The 27,178-nt window shown below is 38.2% G+C and overlaps 1 protein-coding gene and 1 pseudogene across 1 annotated transcript; one reads left to right on the plus strand and one right to left on the minus strand.

The window, feature by feature from the left end:
• The first annotated feature begins 14,394 nt into the window (after positions 1-14,394).
• On the plus strand, positions 14,395-25,973 carry USP44 (ubiquitin specific peptidase 44). The gene is made up of 5 exons (XM_036458704.2): positions 14,395-15,889; positions 17,240-17,435; positions 19,780-19,888; positions 23,221-23,426; positions 25,269-25,973. Exons 1-5 carry the CDS (start codon positions 14,465-14,467, stop codon positions 25,463-25,465), a joined length of 2,133 nt encoding a protein of 710 aa, XP_036314597.1. The 5' UTR covers positions 14,395-14,464; the 3' UTR covers positions 25,466-25,973.
• LOC118730917 lies at positions 17,657-17,761 on the minus strand (annotated as a pseudogene).
• Positions 25,974-27,178: the final 1,205 nt, after the last annotated feature.

Consider the following 27,178-nt stretch of genomic DNA (forward strand, 5'->3'; position numbering starts at 1 on the left):
CTCTATCCATTGAGCCAAATGGGCTTTGGCTGCTGTTCTATTTTCAATACTTCTCTCTCAAGTCCTTTCTTACATATTTGCCACAAATTTGTTCTTTGGGTAGAAAAAAAAAACCACTATGTTGTTACACCTTAATTAAAATTTAAGTCTGAATTGTTTAGTATTCTTTTTACCTGCATCCTCTATTTAATCTTTCAACTTCTCATGATATTTAAATGAAAGCTACGGACATTTCAGTGCATAGCTTGATGCCAGGCACATAGGTGCTGAAAAAGTATTTATCAAATGAATCGTTAATAATCTTCAGAGTTATTACATAGGAACATACAGGCTATTCTTAGAAGTAGTTTCCTCAAAGTTAATAAGCTCATAAATTCATTATTTGTCTAAAGTCAGTACAAAGCACAAAATGCAGCTCAATGGACTGTCTTCAATTCATTCACTCTCTTTTCAAGATACAAAAAACAAAACCAGTTTGTATTATACTTACTTCAAAAGTTGAATATGGCCTCAGAACTGAGGTATCAAAGTCATTAAAATTTTATCTTGTTTAGAAAACTATCTGGTTAACTTGGAGAAAGGGCAAATTGCCATTTCTCCCAATATGAAAACTGTGGAAATGAGGGAAACCTCTGCACATAATTTTTGCAACCCTACTTGATGCTAGAGAAGTTCCAATTTTGTTTATTCATTCGACATTGTAAGAGTAATTTTTGGCCAGGACTGTCCTATGAGTCGTGGAGAGGTATTCAAACGGAGCAAATGCACAGTCCTTGCCTCCAAAGAGATTACAAAGCAAAGAGAGAGAACCAGGCGCAGACCTACGAACAAAAGCTGTGACTGCATAATAATGGACTAATGGGGGTTGGGGGTAAGGATCTGGAAGCCCGGTTGTTACTAGGAAAGCAGTTTCCAGGAGGTGAAAGTTTTAGGCAGCTCTGAAAGAGGTTGATTGTAATGATTTGCATGAGTGAAAGTTGGAAAGCATTCTACTTAGGAGATAAGTATCCGCCCCGGTTTAGAGACGGGAAGTGCCTGATGTGTGGGAGACCACGAGGAGACTGACTTCCTAACAGTAAAAAGGTGATAATGGAGAAAGACTGATTTTGAGGATGTCATAATAGGTAAGTTTGGGGAAGTTAATTGTTGAAGGTGGGAAGGAAAGAAGACTTTCATTGTTGTTGTTATTGTAAAAAGCTTAGATTTGATGAGGTGGGTAAGAAAACAGAAAAATTACATAATAAAAATGATTTTTATGACAGCTATGAAAAAATGAGATTCCAACAAGGAGGTCATGCAGCTCAAGAAACAAGCTACACAATCCATAATTTAGGTCTAGGTTGTTAAACCTGAAGTAAAATGGCAGCTGAGGAAATTTTCAAAGTTGAATAATATCAATAAAGATAAGGCTATATGAAACATTCCTTATCTCCAACTTTCCCCTTAAGAACCCAGCACCTCACCCTAGCTTACATTTTTGTACTCAAGACATGTTATTAAGGACACCTTATTCTTTACTCTCCACCTATGCCATTACTCAGCTTGTCTTTTGTCTTCTTGTTCCCTCTTCATTTATTCAAGAAATTTTAGTCCTTAAAAGACCCAGCTTTTCCTTTATGCCATTTATAATCTCAGAGAATTATTTTTCTGACCTTCTATCTTCTAGTCACTTTGACCACAAACTTATTTTCTGATTAGAATTTTTGACTATTGATGGTCTTCATTCTACTTCTCTCCTTAAAATAGTTTTTAAAATTATCATTGTAAAAATGTTAGGGAAAAAAAATCACTTGTAATATCTCCACCATTAAAATGTTAATGATTCCTTCAAGTGTCCAAAGTGAATAATTTATGGATACATATTTTAAAATACAGTATACACATTGTTTGCATTCTTTTAGTTTTTACTTTTATAGTTATTTTAGAGACTCCAAAATCCAAGCAGGTCTACTTAGCATCTTGTTACTTGCTACTACTGCCTGTTCTCTTTAACTCAGCTGCTACTCCCTATATCCTCTGATTACTCATGGCTTCTGCTTCCTTTGTGGCTCTTGCTGCCTGGTGTCCACTGCTTGCCTATTCAATGTGCTTTTAAACCATTATTCAGTCTATGCCAAAACCGGCTTGGCTCAGTGGATAGAGCGTCCGCCTTCGGACTGAAAGGTCCCAGGTTCGATTTCGGTCAAGGGCATGTACCTTGGCTGCGGGCACATTCCCAGTAGAGGGTGTGCAGGAGGCAGCTGATTTTTATATATGAATTCGGCTTTGGCTCCCAGGGCTCTCTCTCATCAATGTTTCTAACTCTCTATCCCTCTCCCTTCCTCTCTGTAAAAAATCAATAAAATATATATTTTTAAAAAACATTATTCAGTCTACCTCAGCTCTCTTTCACCTTGCCCAGTTTTTGGGTAGAGCTTTAACAACCTCCCTACAGATTGGTTGCTTTTGGGTCTGGTGTCCATGCCAGTCCAATACACTGCTACAAAGAGGGAAGAAGGATCTTGTAGTACCATAACTAAATCTATGAAGGAACCTCTCAGAGGACTGGGAATAGCAGAACACAGTTGTCTTGACTTATATGCCTTCATGTAATTTTTTTGAAAATAAGATAATTATTATTATTATTATGGATATTATTATTATTATTATTATTATTAATGGCAGGGCCGGCCCTGCGAGGGGCTGTGGTGGCTCTGGTCTCTAGTCATTACGGTCGTGCAAATAAGATGCTTGATGACTATATAGTAGTCTGTCCTGTAAATGTACCAGATGTACTTAGCCATTCTTATGGGGCTGAACAGTTAGGTTGTGTTTTGCACAATCCTAAATAATATTAACATGTATAGCCTTCTAAGTTGCCTGAGTCTCAGGTAAATACTCCTTGTTATTTCTAAAATAGAATTACTAGATCAGAGGTGGCAGACTCTTGATAGAGTTTTTCCGAAGACCTTCTGTAAGTGTCTTATGACATTAAAAGAAGAGCAAGGGATTTTTAACCTTTATATTTTGCTTTCCAGAAATGACAGGAAAAACGATACTGTATGACAGAAATACTTAATTGGAAGAAATGCTTCCTTTTAGGAGACTCTCTCTTATAATGCATTTCGTACATCTTAGAAATTAAGGTGTGTTGGGGGGAGTCACGAGGTAGCAGTTTATGTTTTGAGTGGGAGGAATGCACGGGGCACAGAACTGAATCGGGAGGAATTGTTATGCAGTGAAATGTCTTGAAAAAAGATTGGAAGGGGTATTAAACTACTCAAATTCACTCCTTAGCCTTCATTTTTGTGTGCCTAACTACATTTTATGCAGTTGAATCTGCATGTACGTGTTTGGTATGCTTTCAAGTATAAATTGATCCGCGTCTATTGTCATTCTGTTAAGAATTCCTGGGGTTACTATGCCAGATGTTAATTAGCCATTTACCTGTGATTAGACTTCCCTCCACCCCCACCCCCCTTCCAATCTTGGTTGGTTGGTTGGGAAATAATGCTATGAATACCTTTGCGTGCTTTCCCCCCCCCCCCCCCCAGCTCTCACCATTGGAAGATATTCCCCAAAGTGGAATTGTAGATCAAAAGTTAGAAACAATGTGATAGCTTGCCTATACTGTATATCGCAAGATGTGCTGCACTGACACGTTATTCACTTTGCACGTCTGTCTGCTGCTTCTTCAAGGAAGACTGTTTTTCTCTAAGGAAAACTGTCTTTTTGTGTTAAATACTTTCCACGGAGCAGCGGAGGCACTACTGGTTCAGAGCTGGGCGCAGAGAAAAAGCTCTAACTGTTCATGATTCATCTTCTTGTATCCATCTGTAGGCTTGGCTTGACTCTTAGATTTTTCTCCCTCCGTCTCTTCGTTTCCTTCTTCATCATCTTAAATTGGCAGTTTCAGGCAAGGACATTCTGGACCGAGGTGCCGCTCCCTACCCTCTTCCATCTTGTTCCTCAAGAAGCTCCGCGTCCTGGGGAATCCCACTCACCAGCGCGCAACCCCAGGTACCCAGGCGGGAAGGGAACGTTTGTCTTGAAAACAATGTCCACGCCGGTGAAGTTAGTTGGGCAGGTTTTGAAGGTAAAGGCGCTGGCCCGCATTTCTGCCGGACCATCCGGTGCGGAGCGAGCTTCCGAGGGAGTAACGGCGTCGAGGAATATAGTCTGCATCTCGCAAGCTCATAGGACAGACACACGGATGTGTCCCTTCCCGGCCCCGGAGGTCCCGACAGGTGCAGAGCCCGGCCGGGGAGGGGCCTCTGCCGCCCACGTACGGCCCCCAGCGCCCGGGAAAGCCCGTACCTGAGGCGACGACCAGGAAGCCCCGCGCCTTCCCCCTGAGGCGCAGGCCGCCTCCCCTCAGGCGGCGCCCGGCAGCGGGCGGAGAGACCCCCTCCCACAAGCCCCGCCCCCCTCCGCGGTCCACAGACGAGGGGGCGGGGCCGAGGGGCGGAGTCGGCCGGGCGTCACCGATGACGTAGCCGCCGGATCGCGCCGCCGAACTCGGGTTGTACGGGGGTGGCAGTGGGGGTGGGCAAGGGGGTGACCTGGGGGGCGAGCGCCAAGATGGCCGCTCCGGCGCGGGCTGGTGAGTGTGCGTGAGCCGGGCGCGCGCGCGGCTGCGGCTGTTGGCGGAGCACCCGGGGGCCCCGAAGGAAGGCACCTGGCGGCGTTTCCCCGCCGCGCAGGTTGCAGAGTCGGGGCTTGAGGGAGAGGGGGCTGCGGACCCACTGAGGGGAGCGCGCCGAGGGGCGCGCGGAGCCGGCGGCGGGTTGGGCGAGTTTGGAAGGGGCGCCTGTGAGGAGTTTCGGTGGGACGTGCGGTGCGCCCTGGCCGGCGTCCCGGTGGCCGGCGTCCCGGTGGCCGGCGTCCCGGTGGCCGGCGTCCCGGTGGCCGGCGTCCCGGTGGCCGGCCACCTCGGGAGCGCCCAGAGGTGCTGCGAGGGGCCGCGTCCCCGGTGACACCGAGCGGCCACCCCGCGCTGGGCTGCCGGGGAAGAGAAGGCGGCGTTGGGGGGCGTGAGGGGAATGCGCTTGGGGAGGGGGGTGGCGGGGGAAGTTGTGCCCTGATTCGGGTTCTGGAACGTCGAGGAGCCGCGTTCGGGAAGCTGATGCGGGCTGGGGGCGTTTGCGGAGCTGGCACGGTCGGGAGAACACCGCATCCTGGCGCCGGCTGAATGCCGCCCAGGGATGCTAGAAGCCCAGGGATGCTTTGCTTTGGAAGGACTACTGGAGTCCTCTGTGGAAGGGACGTCTTTTCCCCCGCTGGAGGGCTCGGGTCCCAGCGCCGCCTGCACCTGCTGCCACTTAAAGACACGACTTTTCAATACTGGCTTCCCAACCCGTTCCCGCCAGCCTTTGGGGAAGGAATGTTAATAGGCTAAACTCATTTGAAGGGGCATACAAAATGTGTCAGCAAGAGAAGAAAAAAAGATGATTTCTAAAGGAGACAGTGAAAAAAAAAACCAAAACAAAACACCACATGGTAATTGGTTTCAACTGCAGTTTGGGTCATTGTAAATTCTACCCTAATTGGATACCTTCTTGCAGTTTTCATTTTGGAAGTAAAAGTGCAATTTAGCAAGTCTTGGAAGAGTCCCTTTATCCTCAATTCCCCCCTTCCCCCTTTTAAACTTTAATTGTCATATCTCGCCAGTCAGTAACTGGGTTGTGAAATTAGCATGGAAATAGACTTTCAGGGTCTGTACTTGAATTTATTATCTGTTAAGTAGCTGCCTGTGGGGTAAAAGTAGGGGGGTGGTAACTTTGAGCCTGGAATTCCATTTTGAGTTGTCTTTAAAAGCAGCATTTGTTGTAAACAAGGAAAAAGCATTGGCTATTCATTGTGATCAAATTCAGAAAGCCAAACACGAGTTAAGCACCTGTTTATAGGATATTTAATAATCTGAGATTCAGTCTTAAAAGAGATGAAAACTTTGTATTATTGGAACTCTAATCTTTTCATCTTAATTTAGTATCTCAGAATTTGAAAGAGATTCTAAAACATTTTGCTTATGTAGCTTCTCCCCCCTGCCCCACTGTTGTTGTTTTAGTTTGCGTATACTAGCTATTATTACTTTTGCAATGGATGGCAGATTTTTCAATCCAGAATTTATCATTGTAGACTATATATTGCAATTTAGAGAACTTCTGATATAGAACAAATATTTCAATGCATACATTGTAGATTGTGCAGCAGTCTTGTTTTTCATCCAAATGTTCATTGTCTCAGATATTTTTAACCTATAAAAAATTAACTGGTAGGTGGATCTGGATTTAGTATAATATACAATGATACAACTTTTTAGAATATTTTAAATGGAAAAATCTGTTCAAGATTTTGGGTTAAATATTTAAAATATATTGTCTCTAATTGTCTTTACTCCTCTTTTTTAGATTTTCTTTTTGTACTACAAAAAAAAAAAAAAAGGAATCTATATCTTCTCTTCCAAATGTTTCCTCTACACACTTGAATCTTATTGAGTATTATAGCATTGGTCCTCATAACCGGACTTTTTACTCCTTGGGTTGTTTGAGGGCTGAGTCTGATTATAACTTAATTTTATTCCTAGCACCTGACTGCTTAACATGGAAGAAACCTTGTCAATGTTTGTTGAATTGGGTTTTTTAATAGTACAGAAGTACAGAAAAAGGCAACATTTTGGCTTCTTGATAGCAGGAAAGAAAAAGAAAAAAGTGCTTTCAACTATTCCTCCATCCTGTAATGTTAGGCAGAATAAATGTGGTTTCCAGATTCTGAAGTTGTCTGGTTGAGGGAAGATTAGAGAGAGGCTGGGGCCACTGGAGTCTAATTAAGATAGGAAATGTGTGCTCAATCATTCTCTGGATTCAGTAATGAGGGACAGTTTGCCATTAGGCCTTAGACTAAATAGGTGACAAGTATCGAAAATATGGGATTCTACAAATACTGGTTTTCTGGCAAAGATTAAAATTAATGTAAGCAGTGCAATTGATTTTTCACAGCACCTTCAGACTCCATAAAAATTTTACTGTAAAAAACTCATTTTTAATGAAGTTTTACATGCCATAAGAAAAAAATATTTATAGTCTAAGAATATACTTGTTAGGCCAAGTCATGGGTGCACTGGAATGATAGAATAGAGAATCTAGGCATTTTACACAAAGTATTTTAACTCAACTTACTAGATCCATAATAGAATGTTCAGTCTCATAGTGAATGTTTTCCCCATTGTTATGAACTTAGCAACAGTAGACTAATGTATGAGTATGATGGTGTGACACTAATGATAAATATTTTGCAACAAAATTGCCCAGGAATGAAATTCTTGTAACTAGTGATGGGTGAAGAAATCGAATAACCTGGTGACAGAACTTCTTTCTAGGAATTTTTTCTTAGAACCTCATGAACTAGATTCAAGCTCTGTGCTTCAGGAGAAGCATGTTTGAGATGTGAAGAGGGCCAGGAGGGAGAGGATTGCCTTATTTAATGAGGAGTTTCCAACAAGATCAGGGTAAGTTTTGAATTCTAGATCTCTGGAGGAAGAAAGAATAACTAGGCCCTTTCTAGGAATAAAAGAAAGGAAATACATCATGATTGACAAGAAGAAGTACCAAAGCACATAATAGGCATAATAATATACCTAAAGTTACAGAGCCCATTGTATTCATTTGTTCAATAATTGGTTTATTAAAAAATATTGAATGCTTTGTATGTACCAGGCACAATGACCCTTAGTATTTTACAGACATTTCTTAAGAGGATAGGGGTACTATGGTGGTTTCATGAAATAAATGGAAACTTGAAAATTGCTCATAAGCCCTAGCTGGTTTTGTTCAGTGCCTAGAGAGTGTTGACTGAAAGGTTCCAGGTTCGAATATGGTCAGGGGCATATGCCCAGATTGTGGGCTCAATCCCCAGAAGGGGGCATACATGAGGCATCTAATCAATGATTCTCTCTTATCTATTCCTCTCCCTTCCTCTCTGAAATCAATAAAAATCTTTTTTAAATTTTTTTTATTATTTTTTTTAATATTTAAAAAATGTATTTATTGATTTCAGAGAGGAAGGGAGAGATAGAAATATCAATGATGAGAGAGAATCATTGTAAAAATCTTTTTTTTAAAGTTCATTTTAAAAAAGAAAATTGCTCATAAGACTTAGGTAAGGTTTGCCCTAATTACTATGGAAAAGTTATTTTCATTCTTACCCAAATACATGTAAAGATTGTGGTCATTAGCAATTCCTAGGGACTACTTCCTACTAAAATTGCCATTTCTCTCTATCTTTTATTGTGGAAAATAGTATATTTTTTAAAATTTTAATAGTTTTTAGGACATCTGCATAGGTTATTTGGTATTGATAAAAAAAAAAAAAAAAAAATGTTTTTGCCCTAGCTTGTTTGGTTCAGTGGATAGAGCGTTGGCCTGCTGACTGAAGGGTCCTAGGTTTAATTCCGAGTTGCAGGCTCAATTCCCCAGTGTGGGGTGTGCAGAAAACAGCCAATCAATGATTCTTTCTCTCTTCACTGATGTTTCTTTCTCCCCATATCCCTTCCTCTCTGAAATCATTAAAAAATTCTTTTTAAAACAAGAAAAATATTTTGTTATAAAAATTATTTGTTAAAATGAAGAGTCAACATATGCCTACTCTTTAATATCTATCTTTTGAGGAGGTCTCAGGAATATTTTCTTTATTATTATTATTATTTTGTTGTTGTTAGTCTTTGCCCAAGGATATTTTTCTATTGATTTTTAGAGAGAGTGGAAGAAAGAGGGAAAGACAGAAACATTGTTTGGTTGTCTGTCTCCTGCACAAGCCCTTACCAGGGGCAGGGCTGGGGAAGAGCCTGCAACCAAAGTACATGCCTTTGCTTGAAATTAAACCCTTGAGTCTGCAGGCCAATGTTTTATCCACTGAGCCAAACTGGCTAAGGCAGGAGTATTTTCTTTAGTGAGATAAAATGGTTACTGTGACACAATTTTATTTTTTATTAAAATATTTTTTTTGTTAATCCTCACCTGGGGATATTTTTCCCATTGATTTTTAGAGAGTGGAAGGGAAGGGGAGAGAGACAGAGTGAGAGAAACATTGATGTGAGAGAGAGACAATCAATTGTTTGCCTCTCACTTGAGCCCTGACCAGAGCCAGGGATTGAACCTGCAACCAAGGTATGTGCCCTTGATCTGAATTAACCCAAAATCCTTCAGTCCGATGGTTGATACTCCAACTACTGAACCCCACAGGTCAAGGCCCCAATTTTATTTAAATAGTTATTCTGCCCTTGCTGGTATAGCTCATGGGTGACTAGGCAGGCAGGCAGGCGAGTGATTAGGAGCCAGTGGTCCAGGATTGTAAGAGGATCTAGATTGGCAGTTGGCCATCCCCCAAGGGGTCCTGGATTGGAGAAGATGCAGGCTGGGCTCAGGGAGACCCATCCCCCTCCCCCCCCACAATAATTTCATGCACTGGGCCTTTAGTGGATATATATGCCCTGAGGGTGTGTGCCCTAACTGAGAATTAATTGAACCTGCAACATTTTTAGTGCATGGGACAACTCCAACCAACTGAGCCACCCAGTCAGATTTTAGTTTGTCCGTTTTTATATGTTTATTTTTCATGAAAAGTTCCTGACTTTTATTAAAAATATATTTTTTAAAGCAAAGAATCTGAAAATTGTGACTAATTCCACTGACTAAAAGATCTAGATTACTTTTGTATGACTGATCTTTGGTTCCAACTTTCTTTCTTTTTAAAATATTTTAAAAATTGATTTGAGAAAGAGAATAACATCCATTGGTTGGCTCCTGCAAGGGATTGAACCTGAAACCTGGGCATGTGCCCTGACCAAGAATTGAACCAGCGACCTTTCGATGCACAGGACAACTGAGCCACGCTGTCTAGGGCAATGCTTTCTAAGTGTCTTCTTGAGAAACTAAAGTAGAAAGGGAGTGGTTAGCTGAAAAGATCACTATGTTGAAAAGAACCAAAATTTATAGAAAGTTAATTTTTGAAGTAGGTACCCTTCTAATTTTTTAGAGTCCTCTTAGCTCCTGGTAATGCTTATATTTGGGGCAAGATATTTGTCCAAAGGGTCACTATACTTAATACCAAGTTTCAAAGTAACTGAAACCTAATTAGGGTTGAAGAAGTATGTCTCAGTTTGCTTTTACATAAAAACTATTTTGTGTATCTGAAAGCATGTAGCATGGGATAAGAGACAGGGTAGACTCTGGTTAGGGATAGAGAAAGTAGGATAAATGAAACCACAAAGTACTGTAACAGGAAACTGTGCCTAACTGACCATGGCAGGGAAAATGACCACTTAGTTGAGGGTAATTTTGGCCACTAGTGATCAGTGACTTCTTATTATCCACTGATGCAAAATAGAGAACTGAAGTGAGACCTGCAATTAATACATGTTAATTGATTGTGCCAATAAAATTTAGTAGCCTGAAACAATATGGCTATAAAAGCCCCTAAGATCTTCATAAATCTGTTATTTTCTTTTTTATTAGAGTGATAAAAAATGTCCTCTCTGACTATAGGGAACCTATCCAACAATGGCAAAGTAAGGATGTATATATACATAAACACAAGGATTCATATTTGACACCACTCAAGTACTTTAGGAATCTAGAAAAAAATTTAAAAAAACAACAAAAAAAATAACAACTAGAAATACTTTGCCCTGGCCAGTGGCTCATTTGATTGGAGCATTATCCCAATGCACCAGGATTGAGGGTTTGATCCCTGGTCATCAAGCATGCAAGAATCAACCAATGAATGCATAAAAGGGTGGAGCAACAATTTGATTTTTTTTTCTCTCAAATCAATAAAATAAAATACAAATTTTTAAAAAGCAACTAGAAATATTCTGAGAAGAAGTTGGGTCTTAGAGAATGAATATGTTTTTGAAGGGTGCAGGTAAGGGAATGATGAAGATGAGTTCAGGAAATTAGCTAGGGATGATTCTTTTTGGCTGGAATGTGCAGAGGGGTCATGACAGGAGGGGTAATAAGAGAAGGCAAAGAAGATAAGTTGGAATCTGAAGAATTTTGGAAGCAAGACTGACAAATATATAATATTTTGATTGCCCCACTGATAATCAGCCCTATATATATAGGTCATAAACTGAATGTGTGAGGGAAGAGTTTAAAAACTACAAGATTTCTAGCCTGGGTACTTGAATGATATAATACAATATATTTAATCAGATAATATTGGAAAAGAGGTTAATTCTGTAAAGGCAAGATATATAGGTAAGCTAAGTTGAAGTGCGTCTGAGATTAATTCAGAAAGGTGAGGGCCAAGGATGAAGTCTTAGAAGTGAGCTATCTAGATCTGATTTTTGAAGTGAGTTCATTTCTACAAAGGTTTGAAAAGCCATTAAAATAGATCAGCAATACATGCTTAAAGCCTAGATTGTATGTTTCAATGAGTAAATAAAAATTAATCTCAGAATTCTCACTGGGTGGTAAATATAAGCAATTTTGTGCTGTTGAACTTTAATAAGTTAAAATATTTTACCTGTGATCTTAATTTTTGTGTGTAATATAGACCTTTGACCAAAAATACCATATCTAATTAGATCTTACATTTTTTCTCTCCCAGTCATTTTAGCTTTCTATATTATAATTGCTTTAATGATATGCTTACTCTATATAAAATAACTTATCTTCCAATAAGTTCAATACAATTATTTTCTTAAATGTTAGAGATTTGCTAAAGGGAATTTTGAAAATAAAATGTTTGCTCAATTAAATAGCATGAAAAGTTTGAATAGCTTAAATTTAAAAAAAAAAAAAACAAGTTAACTATTTTATTGTCTTTAAGCAGTGAAGAATGACAAAAAGAAGCCTTTACAATATTTATAATTTATCTGTCTTTAAAGATGAGCATACTTGGTTTTTTTTAAAGCATTGATCCTGTTATTGTACATACAATGTTCATTTTATAGCTATTCATTGGAATTTCAAGTTGAGACATTTTAAAAAATATATGAGAAAATGATAGTATAATTTTAATCTATATAGATTTCATTCAAAATATCTTGACTATTTTAATGTTGCTGTTATATGTAGGTATAAGTAATATTTTGTCAGTCTATGTAGGGGATACAAAAATGACTTTTTAAAATGAATATACTACCAAAAATTACATATCTAGTCTGCTAGAGCCAAACAGTTAATAGTTTCTCAGCAGTGGATTAGCAAATGAAAAGAAGTGCTCTGAACTCTGTAGAGGAAAATAGGAAGTGTCGAGAAATACTCCCATCCCCCCTTTTTCCTCCAAGCTTTTAGAACTTTGTGTGATGAAGCTCCTTTGGGGATACCCTAGTGACTGTGAGTTTTTGCTCCAAGCAGCAGAGATTTCTGGTGCCAGCAGCAGGCCTCTAGCTCCTGCTTTCCTCCCTGATCTTCCCTTGGGCATCCATCTCCTACTGGTATTTTTCCATAAGCAGAGAGGGTAAGTGAACCCCTACTCTAAAATATTAACCTCGTGATCTATCATTACACCATCCTGGTTTCACTTACTTGGATTTTTAAAAAGATTTTATCTTTGAGAGAGTCCCTTTACCTTTGAGTGACACCCTGGGAGATGTCAGATTTTAGTTCACATCTAACATCTTAATTAACAATTAGCACCTTAGTTGGGCTTAGTTCACATTTACTGAGAAGGAGGAACCCCTTACTAAAAGTAATAAAACTATAAGAAATTAGCGTTTATAATATTATCCTTATTATATATAATGTTATTATCAGCAGCTAAAATATAATGTTATTTAGTGCCAGGAATTGTTTTAAGTACCCACAAGTATCTTTGAAATTCATATTGTCTTGCTGCCCTAAAAATTAAAGCATTGATCATGCTACATACAATGTTCTGAGTGTTTATAACCAGTCCCCACTTGTGACCAGAAATTTGTGTTCAATTTATGATAAATCAATGAAGAAAGTGTTTTGTGATCCCTGCTTTTAATTGGATTTCAGTTCCCTATTTTTAACTTCTTGTAGCAGAAGTGTTCCTGACTTTATCTGATAAAGGAACAAGTTTCAGTGTCAAAATCATATAGGTGATAGGGGGAAGAGTTTTGTTTTATTATGTTGGCTTTGTGTTGTGTTGTTTGTTTTTAGAATAAGCTTTTAATTTCAGATAATGCTTAGTTAAGCCTACCAGAATGTAAAAGTTCATTATATTGCCATCCACTTTGTATTTTTTCTTTTTATTTGCTTACAAGTTCTTGCACATTCCTGAGTCTATTCAAACACAAAGGCATTCTCCCCTTCTGTCTTTCTCTCTCTCTCTAAGCCACATGTGTCAAACACAAGGCCCGCGGGCCAAATCCGTCCCGCCAGGCCTTGCAATGTGGCCCGCACCGCGCTGTCATCACTGCACTCCGCTGCGTTTCCATCACAATGACAGTTTATGACTGTTCAGTAAACCATTCGGCCCGCGATTTAGGCTGGATTTTAGATTTTGGCCCCTTCTCTGATTGAGTTCGACACCCCTACTAAGCAAACTGTCAAAGGCTATCTGATCAGAGTATGTTTTAGAGTCATGAATTAAAGGTCATTATTGACTTACTAATGGAAAGCCAACTTTAAAAATGATAATTAAGTAAAATATGAAATCAATTTGTTTAAATGAATAGAAGAGAATATTAAGATGTATTCTCCATAGCCACCGTTACAGCTATCATTAAGTGAGCATTTACTGTGTGTCAGATAGTTTATCTCAGTTCTTCTGCAATTTGAAGATGGTATGATTTTTCCGTTTTTCAGATAAAGTTTAGAGGAGTTAAAATATTTACTCAAGTCAGACATATAATGGTATGTGGAGAGTTAAAATTCAGACCTAAGTTTTCTTACTTCAAAAACCTATGCTTTTAACTCTTGAGTATGTTTTAGTAACTCCACATAGGGTTCTCAGAACATAGACATTAGAAACATATTTTGGTCTTGCCAGCCCCAATCTTAAGCTGCCCTCACACTATTCAGTAGATAGTGGCAGAAAATTTAAAAAGACTGTAAAGGGAAATAAGGTGGAGAGAAGTCTGCATGCAGCAAGGGAAATGTGAGAACTGCTTATGGCACGTGTCAAACACAAGGCCTGCGGGCCAAATCCGTCCCACCAGGCCTTGCAATGTGGCCCGCACCGCGCTGTCATCACTGCACTCCGCTGCGTTTCCATCACAATGACAGTTTATGACTGTTCAGTAAACCATTCGGCCCGCAATTTAGGCTGGATTTTAGATTTTGGCCCCTTCTCTGATTGAGTTCGACACCCCTAGGCCCTATGGTATTATGACAGGCCTAGAAATTGGAGCAGAAGCAGCAAATTTATAAAATTATTTTTGGAAAAATGCCTCATAAAAACAAAAATATTGGCTTATGTTATTAAAATTGACAGTGTTCTGTTTAGTTTTCAGATGCTTCAAGAGTAAACAAAGACTGATTTGGATTTTGTATTTCTCAGCTAGATGAAATAAATGTTAACTATGGATAAATGCAAACACATTGGACAGTTGCAACTTGCTCAAGACCATTCCATTCTCAACCCTCAGAAATGGCATTGTGTGAATTGCAATACAAGTGAGTCGATTTGGGCTTGCCTTAGCTGTTCCCATGTTGCCTGTGGAAGGTATATTGAAGAACATGCTCTCAAGCACTTTCAAGAAAGCAGGCATCCTGTTGCAATAGAGGTGAATGATATGTATGTTTTTTGTTACCTTTGTGATGATTATGTTCTTAATGATAATGCAGCTGGAGATCTGAAGTTACTACGAAGTACATTAAGTGCAATCAAAAGTCAAAATTATCACTGCACCACTCGCAGGGGAAGGGTTTTACAATCTATCAGTATAAGTGGTGATTCTCATTTCTTACATGACGATGCCCAATCTCTGCTTCAAAAGGAAGATCAAATGTATACTGCTCTTTGGCATAGGAGAAGGATCCTAATGGGTAAAATTTTTCGAATTTGGTTTGAACAATCACCCATTGGAAGAAAAAGGCAAGAAGAACAATATCAAGAAAAAATAGAAAATAGAGAAGTAAAGAAAAGACGGCAAGAATTAGAGCATCGAGTTAAAGCAGAATTGGAAAGTATGCCTCCCAGAAAGAGTCTACGTTTGCAAGGTCTAGCTCTGTCCACCACAATAGAAATAGTTCCTGTTCAAGAATCACTACAAACCACAGCATCATCAGCAAAAGATCAAGTAATATCTACCTCAAAGGATGTAAGATTTAAAAAAGCCAGTGACCCCTCAATTAAACCAAGGCCAATTGTAATTCCTGGTGTAACAGGATTAAGAAATTTGGGAAATACTTGCTACATGAATTCTGTTCTTCAAGTGTTGAGTCATTTACTTATTTTTCGACAATGTTTTTTAAAACTTGATCTGAACCAATGGCTGTCTGTGACAGCTAATGATAAGACAAAATCATCTTATAAGCATCCACCAATCACAGATACAGTGTGTCAAATGAATGAATGCCAAGAAAAAGATATGTTCTCTGTTCACTCCAGACATCCAACTTTATCATCCAGATTAAATGTTGGAACATCAAAGAGTAGAAAGATGGAACTTATTCAGCCATGGAAGTCAAGTTCACAATACATTTCTCTCTGTCATGAATTGCATACTTTGTTCCAAGTCATGTGGTCTGGAAAGTGGGCCTTTGTCTCACCATTTGCTATGCTACATTCAGTGTGGAGACTAATTCCTGCTTTTCGTGGTTATGCCCAACAAGATGCTCAGGAATTTCTTTGTGAACTTTTGGATAAAATACAACATGAACTAGAGACAACTGGTACCAGGTCACCAGCTCTCATCCCCACTTCTCAAAGGAAACTTATCAAACAGGTTTTAAATGTTGTGAATAATATTTTTCATGGACAACTTCTTAGTCAGGTATGGATTTTTTAAAATATGATTTTCATTGTCGGGACTTCATAAAGTGAAACCTAAAAGATGCATATTCTCTATCTCATACAGGAGTAGGGAACCTTTTTCTGCCAAGGGTCATTTGGGTATTTATAACATCATTTGCAGACCATACAAAATTATCAACTTAAAAATTAGCCTGTTATATTTTATTAAACATTTCATTACTCCTAAAGCCTTGACAGGGCCAGACCAAATGATTTCTCAGGTCTTATACAGTCTGTGGGCTGGATGTTTCTCACCCCTGATCTAGTGCGTTAGAGTTAGTACAGTTTTCAAGTCGAAATAGATCACTTTCATATATATATATATATATATATATATATATATATATATGCCAGCTCACTTTTTATAGTTTCCTTCATGAATCATTGGAAGTAGTTTCATGTCCATGGTATGAAAGCTTTCTTTGTGGAGAAAGGAAATTAGGAGACAGAGCTTCTTAGGTTAACTATATTTATTCTTTGAGAGTTTGAGAAAAGGGGAAGTTTAATCCTACAGGGAACAAATTTGAAGATACTGATGTTCAAGCATCAACTGCATTTCATAATGTATGGAATGATCTATAAAGTCTATCTTCAATTACTTTGAGTGTTTTCTGGCTTTAAATCCTGCTGAATTCTTCACAAAATTTATTATTCTTTCCCTTTTCAGTTACTAATATATCTGTCCTATGTAAGTTGTTAGAACTGCCCATATTCTTTGTGGTTCCTATATTTTGGTGAGGATTTTAATGTAGTGATGTTTGCTTTAAATGGAAGTATGACCTCATTATTTGTCATATTACTATCTTTTGAAATGATCAGTTTTTAGGTCTTCAAGATCTATATATACTAATATACTTTTGTATATAAAAATATAGTATTTTATTTATATCCTAATTAAGGGGTGTATAGGGATTTGGGGAGAGAAAATCAACTGGTGAAAGAACTGCAGTTCTAATTATCTAAACACATTAAATTAAATGCATATATATATATATATATATATATATATATATATATATATATCCCTAAATGGACATCTGATTAAATGAGTCCACAGTTTGTTTTTACTTAAATTCAGATTTGACTAATGCCCTTGGAGCTTTTTGAATGCCTAGTAGTTAAAGTCTACCAATGTATAATGGTTAGTTTACTGACTGTTTTGGAAGGAAAAATAATAATTTCCTGAAAATAATATAAAGCAGATTATTCAGAATTATGATAGTGCATTTTCAGAAGAAGAGTTTTTTTTTGTTTTTGTTTTTTTATTTGGCAGTGATCAAATAAAATGTTTTGACAAGAGGATTGTAATCTGAAACATTTTTATTTGCAGGTTACATGTCTTGCATGTGACAACAAATCGAATACCATAGAACCTTTCTGGGATTTGTCACTGGAATTTCCCAAAAGATACCAATGCAATGGAAAAGATATGGCTTCCCAGTCATGCCTGGTTACTGAAATGTTGGCCAAATTCACAGAAATAGAAGCTTTAGAAGGAAAAATCTACATATGTGATCAGTGTAACTGTAAGTAGTGACTATATTCTTCTTGCTTTTCTATGAATGAATGAAAGGAAGCAGGAAAAAATTCCTTAAGTAGCAGCTATGGAAATAAACTTTCATTGTTAGTTCATCAAAAGAAACTAGGCTGGATATTTCTACTTTATAATTGGCACTTATGAACCTTTGTGTTTGCATTAATGATGATAATTTAAAAAATTTTTTGATCCTGTGTCAATTATGGACAGAAAGGCTTAATAAAATAAAAATAAAAATTTCATATGTGAGGCAGAATATTAAACTGATAAGAACAGATACTACACTTGATCTTAGCCAAAAGGCCGGGAAGTGATTGTGAGGCAGAATAAAGTAGCAAAGTGCCGGTGGTCTTGATTCGGCACCTAGAAGCATTTAAGAACCTGGAGAAGCACTGTGCGTAAATTAAGAGTCCAGAGATGAAACATAATTTTGAAAGGCATTATGGGGGGTCAGAAAAGACTTAACTAAAGGAACTAAATTCTCCTTGTTTCAGGACCCCTTGCTATTTATTAACACAATTCGTCCTAAGGCAAGGTGGAGATATACACATCAAAGGGAAGGATTTCATATACATAATCCATTGTCAGATTGGAAGAATTTGCCTACAGCTATCCAGGTGTTTGGCCAGTAAGAGGCAATAACATGTAGATTAAGATGCCCTGAGCTGTCAGGCAGCAAGCAATTATTTTTGTATCCTTTTCAGGTTTGGGGAAATAACCTCAGCCATCTCCAGATGATTTAGCCCTGCTGACATGCTGTAATTAGCTTCTGGCAGCAAAGGGGAATAGTAATAGGAAAGCATGTTTATTTACTACTGAAAGAAATGTTTGCTTTAAGTCCTTTTGCTATATATAAAAACATTAATATAGATAATACATGTGTATATGTGTCTGTGTACATGTACCTATGTAATAGAAAATAATATATAGTTGAAGTGCTGCTTTGGAGATTGGCTCCAGAAAAATAAAGATTTATTTTGAAATCGTCTACCATCTCTTTTATATTAGTCATTGTTCTAATTGCTATTGCTACAGATTAGGCGCTTTTAAATGTTCACATACCTAATGGAGGAAACAGGTAAACAATTAAGATCTGCTAGAGTAAGCTCTTAATAGAGGTGGGTACAGGGGGATGAAATAGCCATTTCAGTTAAAAGGAAGCATTATCCTCCAAGGGAATAGTGTATAAAAGCACTTTAGATCTATCTTTTATTATTGTTATTACTGATTATTGAGAGAGGGAGGAGAGAAACATTTATCAATTGCTTCCAGCATGCACCTTAACCTAAAAACTGGGTATGTGTACTGTTGGGGAATTGAACCCACAACCTTTTGGCTTACAGGGCAATGCTCCAACCAACTGAGGCACACTGGCCAGGGTCTGTTGTATATTATGTGTGATGCCTTCATCTACTCTATTAATGTGTACATGGCATTTTAGCATTTATACTACAAATTTTCAAGAATTCTCCCTGTCAGGTCTGAAAAAAAAAAAAATGGTTCTATGGCTCTAGATACTAAACTTCTATGGTATTATAAAAGAAACATTGGATGTTCTAGCATTGAAGGAATGTCACATCAATTGGTAATTTTATAAAATGACTTATACTAAAATTGTTTTCTGAGTGCTATCTAATATGAATTGTTATAGGAACTGAAGATTTATATAGTTAGCCGAAACCAGTTTGATTCAGTGGATAGAGCGTCAGCCTGCGGGCTCAAGGGTCCCTGGTTCAATTCCGGTCAAGGGCATGTATGTTGGTTGCATGCTCATCCCTAGTAGGGGGTGTGTAGGAGGCAGCTGATCGATGATTCTCTCTCATCGATGTTTCTAACTCTCTATCTCTCTCTGTTCCTCTCTGTAAAAAAAATCAATAAAATATATTTTAAAATAAAAAGATTTATATAGTTAGAAAAAAAATCTTGATCAAGTTTGTATGGTAAAGTTTTTTCTTTTTTTCTTGGGCATTAATGTGAGTGATCCTAGAGGTTTTCATCATCAAATCTGGGAGTGGAATGCTATTATGAATGAATGGAAAATATGGTTTTATAATACATTTTAAAATATTATAAGCACTATATCATTTGTTGACTTATTTACAATATTGTTATTTACTTAATTATTTACATGTCTATTTACCTTGATCAGCTCATAAGTTTTATGTTTTTTATTATGTTTCTTAAGGGCAAGTACAGTACAGTATCTAGCACAGTACAGTATCTGTAACATAGTAGATGTTTAAGTGATAATGCATGTGTGAGTTATTTTAAAACTTTACTCAGCTTTTGTGTCCTTAAATTAAATTTGATTTTCATTCTCTTTGACATCACAGCAAAGCGTAGGAGATTTTCCTCAAAAACAGTTGTACTCACAGAAGCCCAAAAACAACTTATGATATGCCACCTACCTCAGATTCTCAGACTACATCTCAAACGATTCAGGTTAGTAGTAGTAGTATCAGTTGCCTAGCAAATGTACACTTCTAACTTATCACTTATTGTGCTTCAGAACTTAATACATGATGAATTAAATTTTAATACTGTATACTTGGCTAGTAGATAACTTAGGTCTACTTATGACTTTTAAGGGGAAAAAATTCTATCAGTGTCTCTAGCCTTGAATAGTGGATACCATATTCAATATCTAACCTGATTAGCTTCCCTTGGAGAATGCATTGCTGATTAGCAGATTCCTCACATTTTGGTCAGCTAAGTAATATTATTCTCCTTGTAAGTTTCTGATTGCACTGTAATATTTAGCATATTTTAGGTGTAAATGGTTAAATTTGTAACTTAGAATATTTGGCTCAATTGCTTTATCCTTGGAAAATATTTAAACAAAGATACATCAGTTCAGTTCAAAGCAGTTAAAAACAACTCTAGTCTTCAGAAATATATTTAGTTAGGTGAATAAGTTGAAAAATTTGTTGGTTAAATAAAGCATATGCTTTCATATTTTGCAATAATCATGTTAACCTGAGAGCTACTGTTCTCTTATTGAATGAGAAGTTACTTTACGTGCTATGATTTGAAAATTATTGAGACCATGGTTTAAATTTTTTTTTAAGTTAAAGAAATACATGTTTTAAAAAAAAGTTTAGACATTTACATTACAGAAGGCAAACTAGAAGCCCAAAATAAAATTACCTTTCTTTTCAGTCCTACTTTCCATGTTCAGTTGACTCAGTTATTTTAGTCAGAAAACATCATATGAGTGCTTTTTAATTCAAGATGTTCTATATCCTTTGAGGAATATAAAGTAGAATCCTTTTCACAAGGAGATTATAGTAAGACATGCACAGAAATAATGGTGAAGTAGAAATAGTAAATATCTCAAACTATAAACAAATGATTAATCTGAGACTTGCAGGAGGAAGTTAGTTGATGTACAAATGTTCCCAAAGCCTCTCTAATGACATAGGGGATTTATCATTAAAGTCTCAGTTCACGTCATTTCTTTAGAGAGGACTTCCCTGACCATCTTATTTAAAAGCACCACCACTCAAACCATCAGTTTCACATTACCCTATTTTGCTTAATGCCATAAACCACTGTTTGCAATTAACAGTTGACTTCTCTTCTCCTACCAGTGGGACAAGTTCTACACATAGTCAATGCCCTAAAATATTAAATGAATGAATGGGGTATAGACAGAAGGAAGAGTAACATGAACAAAGGTGTGGAGGAAGGAAAGGGAAGGGTCTACAACAGAAGGTTTAGTGAAAAGTCAGGTGAGACCTGCCATTGTGTATAAAATCAAATAGAATGAAAACAGGAAGATTATTTAGATTATTCATACTGCATTTTGGGTTCAGGTAACAGGGCCAGAGAGCACTGAAAAGTAAGAACATACATGAGCTTCTGTAAAGAAAATTGAAAGAATTTAAAATTTTGTTACTTAATTGGCAACTATAAACTGTTGAAGAACCTCCTGTTCTTCATAACTGCTCTTATATGGCATTTGAAGGTCTCCTTAATACAAACCTGTTTACTCTTATTCCCTTTCTTCTACCCAAAACATATTTGATCCTTCATGCCCTGATTTATCTTTGATTCAGAGACCATGTTGATATTGCCTTTACCACCACATTTATCTTTCTCCTGTATTTTCCAGTGTACAAAACATATCCTATATAATAAAAGAGGTAATAAGCAAATTGACCATCACTCCAACACACAAAATGGCCACTCCATGTGGACACAAGATGGCCACCACAAGATGGCTGGCATGGGAGGGCAGTTGGGAGAGACCAGGCCTGCAAGGGAGGGCAGTTGGGGGTGACTAGGCTGGCAGAGGAGGGCAGTTAGGGGTAACCAGGCCTACAGGGGAGGGTAGTTGGTAGAGACCAGGCCTGCAAAAGAGGGCAATTGGGGGGCGATCAGGGCAACAGGGGAGGCAGTTGGGAGAGGCCAGGCCTGCAGGGAAGGACAGTTGGGGGCGACCAGGCCTGCAGAGGAAGACAGTTAGGGGCAACCAGGCTGGCAAGGGAGGGCAGTTAGGGCAACCAGTCTGGCAGGGGAGGGCAGTTGGGGGCAATGAGGACTGCAGGGAAGGACAGTTAGGGGCAACCAGGCTGGTAAGGGGAGGCAGTTTGGGGTGACTAGGCCGGCAGGGGAGTAGTTAGGGGATGATCAGGCTGGCAAGCAGAAGTGGTTAGGGACAACCAGGTAGGCAGGCAGGCAGGCAAGTGGTGGGAGCCAGCAGTTCTGGATTGTGAGAGGGATGTCTGACTGTCTACTTGGATCGGGCCTAAATGGGCAGTAGGACATCCCTTGAGGGGTCCCAGAGTGGAGACAATGCAGACTGGGCTGAGGGATACCCCCTTTCCCCGGTGCACAAATTTTGTGCACCAGGCCTCTAGTAGGGTAAATAAAAGGCAAAAAGAGAGAATGGGATTGGGGAGAAGCACACAGGTTCTCTTTGAAGAAGCATAAGAAAAGGAATATTTCTAATAGCTTACAAGTTCCCTGCATGTGCCTCTCAGTCCTATTCTCTTTCCCTCCTCATAAGTAAACCATTATGAATTTTGGATACATTGTTATCTTGTTGTTGTTTGTCATTTTACTATATTTCAGCAGGAAAAAAAACAGTACTCAATTTATCAATAGGAATGAGTATTTTCTATTTAGATGGCTTACAAGTGTTTATTAGCATAATTAATATGAGGTTTGGATTTTATGGTAAAAAAAGAAAAGAAAATGAGAATGACAGGAATGGCTCATGTTAAGTAGGTCCTATTATTTTTGTCTGTTCTTCCATCTTTACTAAAGTTAAAGTTGCATTGGATGCAGGATCTTTTATATAGTTCCTGTGGTAGAAGTGGGATATAATTCTCAGTCCAGCAGAATATAAATATGCAAGCCTTACTTTAGTTCCATACTGTTTTAACATTGTACTAAAAAGCATTTTCACATATTTCCTTCAAAAACCTGTCTACAAGCCTTTCTTCCTTCTTATCTATTATTTGTCTAAATCTCATGTTTTATTTAATACCTTAATACTATTATTTTCATTGAAGTCTGTCTTTTTTCTCTGTTCAAAACCACCCTAAATGGATTAGAATCTCTTGAAAGAACTACCATATTATTACATTATCTCCCCCCCACCTTCCCAGGGCCCCCACTGTAACTCTAGCTCATACTATGTACACTGATAAAAACACTGCTTGCCATGCTTCAATCTAGTACTGGGAAGTATGAGCGCATTATTTGTACCTCGTATCTGGTTATTTTCCTTTGATTTTGTTAATACTTTTACCCTGGTTTGTTCACAGATGGTCAGGACGTAATAATCGGGAGAAGATTGGTGTTCATGTTGACTTTAAAGAAATCTTAAACATGGAGCCCTATTGCTGCAGGGAGTCTGTGAAATCCCTCAGACCAGAATGTTTTATCTATGACTTATCTGCTGTAGTAATGCACCATGGGAAAGGATTTGGCTCAGGACACTACACTGCCTACTGCTATAATTCTGAAGGAGGTATAGATGGGGAAAAGTGTTTTATCTTGGGTTAGACTTGGCAGCTGGAGTTCAGGCTCTAGCAGTTTCTAAATTGGCCACTAAATCTTCTTAAGCAAAACCACTTGACCTCTTCTCTTTCAAGAATGTTCCTGCATTATTGCTCATAGAAAATACTGAGGGTCTGTCTCCATGAATCCTTCATAGGTAGCAAAAGTGATTGAATCTAGGTTTAATATTTTATTTTCCCTTTCCCTTCCTACTGTTAAAGGATGACCCTCTTCTTCATGCCTATTTTCCCTTCCTCAAAACACACACCTACAAGAATTACACACACACACACACACACACACACACACACACACACACACAGAAACAATATGTGGACAAAAAGCCCAGTGATTTCAGAAAGGTAATTTAACGCTAAAGTATGAAGAGTCAGTTGTATATTATTGGCTTTATAGTGTGACTAGAGGCCCAGTGTATGAAATTTGTGCACTCAGGGTGGGTGAGTCCCTCAGCGTAGCCTGTGCCCTTTCACAGTCGGGAGCCTTTGGGGGATGTCCAACTGATGGCTTAGTGCTGTCTTGGAGGTAGGAGAGGCTCCTGCCACTGCCATTGCACTCGCCAGTCATGAGCCTGGCTTCTGGCTTAGCAGTACTCTCCCTGTGGGACCACACTGACCACCAGGGGGCAGCTCCTCTGTTGAGCATCTACCCTTGGTGGTTAGTGCATGTCATAGTGAACAGTCATTCTGTTGTTGGGCTGAAACCAGCTCTCTAACATCCCCCAAGGGGTCCCAGATTGCAAGAGGGTGCAGGCCAGACTGAGGGACCCCACCAGTGCATGATTGGGGCCAGGAGGGCTCCAGGGCATGTCAGGCCTGTCTTGCTCAGTCTAAATCAGCTGGACTCCAGCAGCAAGCTAACCTACTGGTCAGAGTGTCTGCCTCCTGGTGGTCAGTCCACATCATTGTGAGCAGATAAGTGGCCTTAGCAAATCATTAGCATATATATTACTTGTTGATTGGTTGAATGGTTAATTGGACGACCAGACACTTAGCATATTAGGCTTTTATTATATAAGCAGCAATATCATTAAGTGGTAAGATTATATCAGAAATTAAAGATAGTGTCAAGTAATCGGCAATTTCAAATTACTTCTAGTATAAAGGTAGACAATTCCAGAATAACATACTGCCTACGCTGTATTTCTCACTAAAAGAAATGAATGGGCTGGACAATGATTTATCTTTAAAAAATAGCATATACATCAACCTAGGTGTCCATTGATAGATGAATGGATAAAGATGTACATACATCATACAGCCATAAAAAAGAACAAAATCTTGCCATTTTCAACAACATGGATGGAGATGGTATTATATTAAGTGAAGTCATACAAAGAAAGACAAATACTTTCTGATTTCACTTATACCTATATGGGGTCTAAAAACAAAAGGACAAAACAAACTCAGATCCAGAGAACAAATCGATGGCTCCCAGATAAGAGAGGGATTCAGGGAGAATGGGTGAAAAAGATGAGATTATGAAGTACAAATTGCCAGTTATACAAATAGCCACAGGGATGTAAAGTACAGCATTGGGAACATGGTCAATAATATTGTAATAATTATGGTGCCAGATAGGTACTAGATTAGGATATCAGTTTATAAGGTATAAAAACATCTAATCACTATGTTGTACACTTGAAACTACTATATGTCAACTATAACAAAGCAAATTTTAAAAAAACTTGAACTCACTGAAACGAATGTTTCTAAATCCCATGTTTTAACTTAAAATAGAAATTTTCTCAAGTTCCTTTATAAACATTAAGGTATATTTCTTTGCTTCACTCTAGGGTTCTGGGTACACTGCAATGATTCCAAGCTAAGCATGTGCACTATGGATGAAGTACGCAAGGCCCAAGCTTATATCTTGTTTTATACCCAGCGAATTACTGAAACTGGACATTCTAAACTCTTGCCTCCAGAATTCCTGACTGGTAGCCTACCTCCTAATGAAGAAGCTGATACCGCTAATGAAAAGCTTAGTTGATCCAAAGATGGTGGGGGTTTCTTGCAATTTGTATACATATCTTCTCAAAGGGCTGATTTACAATTTTGAGCTTTTATTTTTTACTTACTAATCAGTGCACACTATGTTTATAATTTTTTAAATATACAAGTCTTTTTACAGGACAAAGCATAAATATATGTATATCAATGAAAGCAAGTAACCTTTTCTTCACGTACGTGGGAGTTTTAAGCTTTTAGTATTTACCTCAGACTGGTGTTGCCTCTTAATTTTAACTAGAGGTCTGGTGCACGACATTCATGCACTGGGTGGGGGTGGGGAGGGATCCCCTCAGTCCGGCCTGCAACCTCTAGCAGTCCAGGACCCCTCAGGGGATGTCCAAATGCCAGCTTAGAACATCCTGAGGGATCCTTTGCACTGCCAAGGTGGTGGCTGCACTCGCCAGCCATGAGCCCAGCTTCTGACTGAGCAGCACTCCCCTGTATGAACACACTAACCAGGGGGCAGCTCCTGCATTGTGTATCTGCCCCCCTGGTGGTCAGTGCATGTCACAGTGACTGTTCTTTCTGCCATTCGGTCCATTTGCATATTAAGGTTTTATTATATAGAATTGTCACAGATCATGAGTTTGTACTGAAGTTCAAGTGGCATTATTTTATACATTTATCTTTAATATATATTTTTATTGATTTCAAAGAGGGAGAGGGAGACATAGGAACATCAATGATGAAAGAAAATTATTGATCCATCTGTCTCCTGCACATCCCCCAATGGGGATTGAACCTGTAACCTGGGCATGTGCCCTTGACTGGGATTGAACTCTGGACCCTTCAGTCTGCAGGCCAGTGCTCTATCCACTGAGCCAAACCAGCTAGGGCAATACATTTATCTTTTGTAGCTATTTTCTAATAGAAAATAGCTACAAAAGATAAATGTATTATTTGATGGAAAAAATATAGACACTTTCTTCACTAATAGTCTTACCCAAAAGTCAATTCAGGCTATTTGTATATTGAAATTACCTTTGCCCCTTGAAGGTACATAAATTACTATTTTCAAAGAGAAAAAATACTTATTAATCACACTCATTGATATCTTGAAGCTTTGTGTGTTAAAGGCTCAGAAGACATTACTGTTGTTAAAGGAACTTCATTTAAAAAATATATTTTTAATAATTGTTCATTTGGCATAGTCAACCATACAAATGAAAATGGCAGCTTTATAAACAGTATGCTTAAATAACTTCAGTACTGTAGATATAACAATGATCGTTGGGACTTAGAATGATTCATCTGGCAGCAAACTGGTTTGTAATGATTCTAATAAAGAATATATGAATTTATCAAATAGTTTATGTTATGCAAGTACAATTTAATTTGTTTTATGAATTCATTTTGTCTAAATATTAAATCTTTTAAAACTTTGTACTACATATCTTGAGATTCTTCATGGAATAAAATGTCTTGAAAAGGAGAATCCACTAATATATGTTGATCAGCTCTATAAGAGCTCAGTGTTAACCACTAGATTTTTTAAGAAAAAAAGCTGGTTGAATTCTTAATGGAAAATATGTTAAATGCTGTTCTCCACTAGTGATCATCGTAATATAAGCTTGTGAAGGACAACCTCTATTAGCAAATCTTCCTTAAATTTCAGAGAACAAGTCATCTCAGGTAGCTTTGTGGAGTGCAATGAGACTTTATCACTGAACAGACAAATCATGCCAAAAAACAA

The sequence above is a fragment of the Pipistrellus kuhlii genome, unplaced genomic scaffold (genome assembly GCF_014108245.1).
Source record: "Pipistrellus kuhlii isolate mPipKuh1 unplaced genomic scaffold, mPipKuh1.p scaffold_m20_p_3, whole genome shotgun sequence".
Classification (NCBI taxonomy): Eukaryota; Metazoa; Chordata; class Mammalia; order Chiroptera; family Vespertilionidae; genus Pipistrellus; species Pipistrellus kuhlii.